The sequence below is a fragment of the Perca flavescens genome, chromosome 10 (assembly GCF_004354835.1).
Source record: "Perca flavescens isolate YP-PL-M2 chromosome 10, PFLA_1.0, whole genome shotgun sequence".
Lineage (NCBI taxonomy): Eukaryota > Metazoa > Chordata > Actinopteri > Perciformes > Percidae > Perca > Perca flavescens.
This window is the reverse complement of record NC_041340.1, coordinates 35,155,007-35,162,906: the sequence shown is the minus strand read 5'-3', so window position 1 is coordinate 35,162,906 and position 7,900 is coordinate 35,155,007. Positions and strand designations below refer to the sequence as shown.

Genomic DNA, 7,900 nt, shown 5'->3' with positions numbered 1-7,900 from the left:
GGGTAGCTCATTATGTCAGTCAAGAAAAGTCTATCAGAATGGCCTACCCCTGTAGAAAATGTGGTTAAAAGGATATTAGCTCATTCTGTCAGGCAGGAAAAGTCTATCAGAATGGCCTACCTCCTTAATAAATGTGTTTAAAAGGAAGGTAGCTCATTCTGTCAGTCAGAAAACATCAATCAGAATGGCCTTCTTCCTCAATCAATGTGGTTAAAAGCATGGTATCATTTTGTCAGGCAGTAAAGGTCTATCAGAATAGCCTACCACCTTGATAAATGCAGTTTAAAGGGGTTAGATCATACTACAGGCAGGAAATGTGTGCTTGTCATATTGTTTGTAAATTAATAATTGATGAACAGGAAGCTCTTGTAATTCCTGAGGCAGTTGGTTGGCTGTCTTTTGGTTATGACGGGTGGATTGGTGACATTCATCTTTCGTTAACCTCCTATTAACCACGGGCCCCACTGTACTAAAAATAAATAACAGATAAGAAAAGTACTAAACCGGTCTGGCCCCGGAGTATTTGTCTGAAATTTTAACTTTGCGGACGCACAACCGGTCATTGCGTTCTTCAAATCAGCGAGTTTTAGAAGTGCCAAGGTCAAGGTATAAACGGTGGGGTGATCAGGCGTTTGCAGTTGCTGCCCCAAGACTCTGGAACAAGTTACCCCCTGATATTTGCATTATTACAGATGTAGCTCTTTTTAGGTCCAAACTCAAAACGTATCTGTTTAGTCTGGTTTTTAATACGTAGCAGTGGTGTGACAATTTCATTCTTCTGTTTCTCTGTAACCTTTTGTGATTTTACTGTTTTCTATGTTCATTCTTTATATTGTATGATGTGTTTGACTCTTGGTTTCCGATGTTAAGCACTTTGGATACCTGCTGGTTGCTGTAAAGTGCTATATAAATACATTTTGATTGATTGATTGATTGATAAACTGATACAACTTAAAAGTTAGGAAAATGTTCTCAGAGACAACTCAGAGTCCCACACTTTATAAAACGTATTCACAGATTTTGAAGGTAGTAACTCATTTTTCAAACAAATTTTCAAACAAAGCATAACCTCCCTAATCCAGTGGGAACGATATAACTGTCTTTATAATGGTTTAATACAGTCCAAAAGTATTAATGAACATGAACAACTGTCTCCCAAATCCAAAAACTTAAGAGCTAAAACTCATATTGATGAAGTCACACATATGTTTACATACCACAAAAGAATAAAGCTCATTCGGGTCTACGGAGCAGCTCCAGACTTCATACTTGATGACATCACAAGTTTAAGACTGACCTCACTGGTTTCTGGCTTTGAGAGAGAGTAGCTCATGTTCACAAATATTGATTGAATAACCTATTGGAATTCTTAATTAAAGTGGTGTTCCCCTTTCAAAACATGAATTAATGATGGCTGCATTGCAATTAGCTGTGCTAGGTCAGGACCCTATTATTGGCTCATTTAAATATGTCAGTAGAACATCTTTATTGTATTTTTTTCTCCTGTGTCTTTTCTGATATGAGAAGATACATTGTCATCATCTACATGCCAAAATAGTCATGATTTTTTTGCCTGTGTTTTTCGCCTATGTTTTATACAATTAACATGAAGCAGAATTCATGAATGAAGTCATGCATGAAAGAGCATGAATTCATTAATGTAGTACTTCTTGAACTATCAGTAATGTACAAGGATTAATATCTCATGCATGACTTAATGCTCATGCATGACTTAATGCAGAAACAATACATTAATTAATGCATCAATTAAGGTATTTCAATTAGAATGATTTCTGATTTATTAATGATGTCCGTGTCTTCATTATTGGCAAATCTGTAGTTAAAGTGAAAATACTGAATTGTTGTAAGTGTGTAAGTGTTGAAATCATGATGAACTAAACATTACTTCTTCATTACTTCATCATGTTTGTAGCCCTATTAGTGCTGACCCACTCCATCTTCAACACTCATAAATAAGATATGATTAATGGTGGCATAATGGTCCATATATTGAGAATTAAAGGAGTAGTTTGGCAAAATGATACTAAGGTCACTGCATTTACACAAAATACACATCAAATTCACAACAGCATAAGACAATAAAACATGAATGCCTGAGAACAATGTTCACCCAGGTAGGATATTTATCAATTTTACTTTTTACTAACTTTTAAGTGTGTACACCTGAAATTGCTTGACAAAAGTTTCTTGTTTGAGGGGTCACAAAGATGATTGCTGATTATGCCACCATTAATCACATCTTATTTATGCAAGTCATGCATGAGATATTATTAATCCTTGTACATTACTGATAGTTTATTAAGTAATACATTAATGAAGCAATGCTTTTTCATGCATGAAGTCATGCATGGAATTGTGATATTTCATGTACCCTTATAAGTTTTTCCAAAGTTTTGGATTTTTATACAAGTGTAAATATTAGAAAGTTTTTGATGAGTGAACTCAAGGCCTGTGAGGTAACATTAAACCTGCAATGTGTTCACGGTGAGTGTATAATTAGATAAACAGTAGATACATTTACAAACTGAGACTTATCGGTTCAAGTACAAGTTTTATTTAGAAAAGGCATACAAAATATAGGAAATTTTAATATGTACACTATACATTCTCAGCATGGAGAGTTTTTCATCCTCTCCACAGACGATTACAGCTAGTTCCCACTAGGTGGCTCTGCTGTTCTCAGTTTTCAGTCTCTGATCCACTTGATCAAAACCAAGGTCTCCACATGGACAAAGAGGAGTTTGTTGGTGACCCCTCCCTCTGTGCAGGGTGTGGAGGGGATCCCAATGTGATGAGAGGGGGGCAGTGGAGGCCAGGAGGGCCAGTGTGAGGAGCCGTGGGCGAGAAACTAAAGAAGGAGGTGTTGGAAGACAGAGGTGACAGACTCGGGGGGAAGGAGAAGTGAGAGGTAAATGACGGGAAAGGAGGAGAGGTGACATATGTGGAAAAAGAAGGAGAAAGCCAGGGAGAGGGAGGAGGAGACAGATAGTCGTGACACGGTGTGGAGCAAGAGGGAGGCTGAAAGGGGGAGCAAGATGGAAACCTCCTCTCAGATGTGCAAATGGCGTCCACACATATTCCATCTGGTCCTTTAGCCGCCTCAGTCTCACTCAATCTGTGGTTGAAGTCTGGTTTAATATTGTTTGGCTGCTGGCTCTCGGTGTGATGTTTAAGCCCCTTGAGCAGGTTCGTTCTCTGGGCTGGTGTTATTTTGTGCATGTAGCTGCTCAGCTGGGCCACACACTGCTGAAAGCCTGCACTCTCAATGGTGAAGAGAGTAGGAGCATTAGACTCTGGACGATGAAGGCTGACCACAGGAGCATGAGTCTTCACGTGACCATCAGTAGAGTCTGCAGCAAAGAAAAGACACCAGGGCGAGGGATAAAACATGAGTGTTTAGGATTAAGATGAAACCATTGATTTGCAGCAGAAAAAAATGTCATACATTTAAACAAGTCAATTGTGTCTGACTAACCCTTTCTCGGCGTCTTCCCACCTGTCAACTTCTGAACATATTCCACAGCCAAGTCAAGAATCTCTGCTTTCTCTATTTTAGGATTCTGCAGCCGCTGTGAATGATAACAGTGAAACAAGGAAGAAATATATTTAATTATTGCAAGGTTATGACTCCCTTAAATATGTATAGAGGCTGGATGGGATTTTGTTGACATTACTCACTGGATCAGACGTATGATTCAACAGCAAACTTCTCAGTTCAGCCAGACTTTGATTTATTCGGTCTCTTCTCTTCTTTTCCACGACTGGTTTCAGAACCTAGAAAGAGATGAACCGTATTGTGTGAGTATGGTGAACTTGTGGTCACAGCTATTGTTTTAATTAAATTGTTTATATATATACTGTATATATATATATATATATATATATATATATATATATATATATATATATATAAAAACAATTTAATTACAGTTACAAGCCATTGATAAGTACAACTTGGGTTGTCAGATTGTGAAAAACCTTGTTGGTTATCATGCCGGCAGTTAAAAGTTGTAATAATTCCTTTCCTTTAATTGATAAACCTGGCAGCCAAACATTTTTTTCTCAATAACAGATTAGTTCTGCTCTATGACGGATTATACAATGGTTTTTAAACATTAATAAAACACAAGTAACAACTTATAAAATCGTATTTGAAGGTAGTATATATATATATAGGCTACTACATAAATAAATGAAAAGTTCTCACCCTTTTTCTCTTGCCATCTTCCAGACTCGGGTTTTGTAGTTTCCTGGTCATGTTGCAGTGTTTGGTCCAAAGGTCCTGACAGGAGGCTGCAGCAGATCAAACAGCCCCCTGTCGCCTGTGGGCGACTATAAGTAGAGCTCATGCTGCCTCTGATTGGCTGACAAGTGAGTGACGACACTTAGCCGAAAATGGTCTCCAGACTAACTTTATTACGGGACACGGATAAAATCGAAACTACATTTTAAACAGTGATTACATAGTCAGGTGTTTCTGCAATTACTCATATAACAAATCATATTAAAGGCAACACTATTACCAATAACCTATAGTTTATCTTTACAAAAGATGACATCATCGGATACGCAGCCTGCTGATGAGTTGTATCCATCTACATCACTCATAAAAGGGTTAAGCTAAATATTTCGGTTGCCTTATTATAAGAACAGTTCGTGATGTATGTAGGCTACATGGAGTATCCTATCCTAAATATTAAAACGTTATCTTATGAGTCTGGATGGCCATCTTTTTTTACCATTTATTAATTGCATTAGGCTAAATGTGTTTTGGGCTTCCTGATCACTTTTAACGCCTCCTAGAAGTGAGACCATGGGAAACCTTTTTTTTCTCGTGGGAACAGAAATGAAGTGAGAAAGCGAGCAGCTCTTGGGGACTTTTTATGATGTGTGAGACATCCACACTTAATAAGTGATGAAAAAGACCAAATGAGAGCGTGTTGGTCCAAATAAAGTCATGAAGTAAATGTAGGCCTAATACAGCCCATTATCACACATTAGGCCTACACATTTTAACTCAAAATGCAAGACATCCCGATGTATGCCTTTATAGAAAATAGCCTATTGAGTTAATGAATATAACTGATGAACCAACCACATTGAGGTATGTCTGTGAGTGATGAACGTGTGAGGATGACTATTGCACCAAAGTGTTAAGTGTGCGCTGCGTTCAGGTCGGCTTGTGGCCTGATGTTTGGACTTCACACCAGATCCCTTTAAAAAAAATCTAAGCATGTGTTTACTTCACGTCCCAACCCTGTCAGCTCCGTTTGACTTCAGCTCTTTTGTCAGAGTGCCGACACACCCGACGAGTCACGATATTAGAAGTCAGCGGTCCATTTATCTGCCACCAAAGGGCCCATTTTCACTAATTAGTTTCCATCACAGGCTCAGGCGAGCATGTTATAGGACTTATCTGAGGGGCGGGTCCACGTGGTTCATCAGTGCATCAGCTGGCCTATATTTACTAAAATTAATTATAACATGTAGATAGATAGATAGATAGATAGATAGATAGATAGATAGATAGATAGATAGATAGATAGATAGATAGATAGATAGATAGATAGATAGATAGATAGAGGGGAAATCCATGGTCCCAGTAGGCCTATAGCTTAAAGACTAAAGAAATAACAGGATGATAAAATAACAAATCCACATGAATAATATGGACAATAAAAGAAAAGATACAAAATAAAAATTCCATATGAATGTACTAAGCATGGTAATGTGCTCTATGAGAGTGTGTGTCATGGTGGTAGTGTAAATAAGTCCAATAGTGCAAGGATAAAGTCTAGAGACCAGCATTAAATATTGACAATATAAGAGAATAATGTAGACATAGTAATATCAAAACTATAGGGTTATGTGTCCTCCTCCTATAGGCTAGCTATAACTACATCATCATACTCCTAGAAAAAAAAGGTGACTATTTGAAATGTTAGGCAATTGTAGGCTATGCTATGTTTAAATCATCATATAGTGCCTTTCCTTGAGCTCCCCGTCTCCATGGCTACCAGCTGTGATCTCTGAGCCTCCACTAATCGCCCTCTCTTTGATTTGAAACGGAAGTATCATTGCCTCTGAAAAGCCACTTAATCTAGGGGATCCCAGTGATCCGATCATCCCGGTGTTATCTCCACACTTTAGGCCTATTAAGGGGATCAGGGGGGCCATCAATGCAGTGCGGAGAAAGCTACCCCGAACCTCAAACTTCAGCCTGAAATCATATCTACATTTAACATTGAACATATATATATATATATATATATTTGATGCTATAAAGCATCAAATAACAAATGATCACCCGATTCTGTATTACATCTTCTTAGCCAACTTCATTCCAACTTATCACCACTATAGTTTTCAACTTTTTGAAATTCATGGTCTATAAACCTCATTTAAATGAAATTATACCTAAAAAAAACACCAGAAATTATCAATTATTTTGGCTAATAGTTAAGATCCGAGGAATGTTTGTTGATGCATAGTCAATGACCGTATTCGTGTATGGAACCATCCATGTTATTTTTGGGAAATTGGGTTGAAAGAATCCCAATATTTTTGATATCGAAACTTTTGAAAACGGGTCAAATTTGACCTCAAAGACATCATGAGGGTTAAGAAGTCCAGAGTCTTCCTGAAAGCAACCCCACCCTCTTTAAGGTAAACACAGCACACGCGTTCACGGTAGGTGCGAATCAGGCAATTTGGCTCAATAAGACCTGGCCCGGCGCGGGACGGGGTTAGAAATGGCTTCACACTTACATTGAGCCTATTATCTGTAATTTAATTCTGTAATTTAGTCGAAAAATGTAGGCTATGTAGTGAAATGTTACATTAATTGTAGCCTATTATTTCATTGACGTAGGCATAGAAGTAACAGCGATGTAACCATATGTTTAGCTTTTTTTTATTTATGTTAATATAAAATGTAACCTATTGAAGTAACCTTATTGGAATTTATCAAGCAATACAACTTAGTCAGTATACTCTACAGACCTTTGACTACAAAGTAGTTTCCAGTGTTGTAAGGTAACAAAGTACAATTACTTCGTTACTGTACTTAAGTAGAATTTTCATTTACATTTCTGGACACTTTGTATGTACTCCACTACTTTCCCTAAATAAAATGTATACTTTTACTCCACTACTTTTCCCCTAAGCGTCTTCGTTACTCGTTACTTGCAAGAAACGCTTTTGGACGTTGGAGTCAAAGATTCTTCCTAACAAAAAAAATAAATTCTGTTTCTGTTTTTCTCTTTGTTGATGTCAGACATTAAATTTGATGTTTAAGAGGGTGTGGAAACCCTGAATATTACACTTTACTATCAGGAAGCCACAATATAAAGATTATTATCAAGGTTTTTCTTTACTTCTAAAAGTTAAGTACATATCATATCAGAAAATTACTTTTAATACTTAAGTAAATGTCAGATAAGACGTTTACTCAAGTGACATTGTGAAAGGGGACTTTAACATCTACCAAAGTCGTTTTTCTACTTGTACTTTTACTCAAGTATTGCTTCCAAGTACTTTATACAAGACTAGTACTTTCAGTAACATTGAATGATGAGGTCTTTACCTCCATTACTTCAGACTGAAACTACTGCGTGTGAGTGACTCGATTAAACCACGGACTTTAAGTCAGAAAGACTGATTTATGATTTATGTGAATTTACCCTTTTCATGAATGAACCAAACTGTAACTGCTGAAAGAGCGCATATGGCACGCTCCCTTTATTTCAAACTAAAGGCTACTTTCAGTTTAGCTAGATCGTGAAAAGAAGTGAAAAAAAAGAAGATGATTTGGATTTAAATAAATTCAAATGTTCTTCAGTTCAAGGCCGCGTGCTGCTCAGTGAATGAGAGGCGTGTC

General features: G+C 37.3%; 1 protein-coding gene across 1 annotated transcript; it reads right to left on the bottom strand.

Annotated features, from left to right (window-relative positions):
• Positions 1–2,653: 2,653 nt before the first annotated feature.
• On the bottom strand, positions 2,654–4,309 carry her11 (hairy-related 11). The gene is made up of 4 exons (XM_028590261.1): positions 4,229–4,309; positions 3,700–3,795; positions 3,497–3,590; positions 2,654–3,371 (listed from the first exon to the last, which is right to left on the bottom strand). The coding sequence occupies exons 1-4, from the start codon at positions 4,277–4,279 to the stop codon at positions 2,728–2,730; spliced, it is 885 nt and encodes a 294-aa protein (XP_028446062.1). The 5' UTR covers positions 4,280–4,309; the 3' UTR covers positions 2,654–2,727.
• Between the last annotated feature and the right edge of the window lie 3,591 nt (positions 4,310–7,900).

Coding starts and splice junctions, on each gene's coding strand:
- her11 (XM_028590261.1), bottom strand. CDS start 4,279: ATGACCAGGAAACTACAAAACCCGAGTCTGGAAGATGGCAAGAGAAAA. Junction 3,591..3,699: donor TGAATCATACGTCTGATCCA/GTGAGTAATGTC, acceptor TATCATTCACAG/CGGCTGCAGAATCCTAAAAT. Junction 3,372..3,496: donor TGGGAAGACGCCGAGAAAGG/GTTAGTCAGACA, acceptor TCTTTGCTGCAG/ACTCTACTGATGGTCACGTG.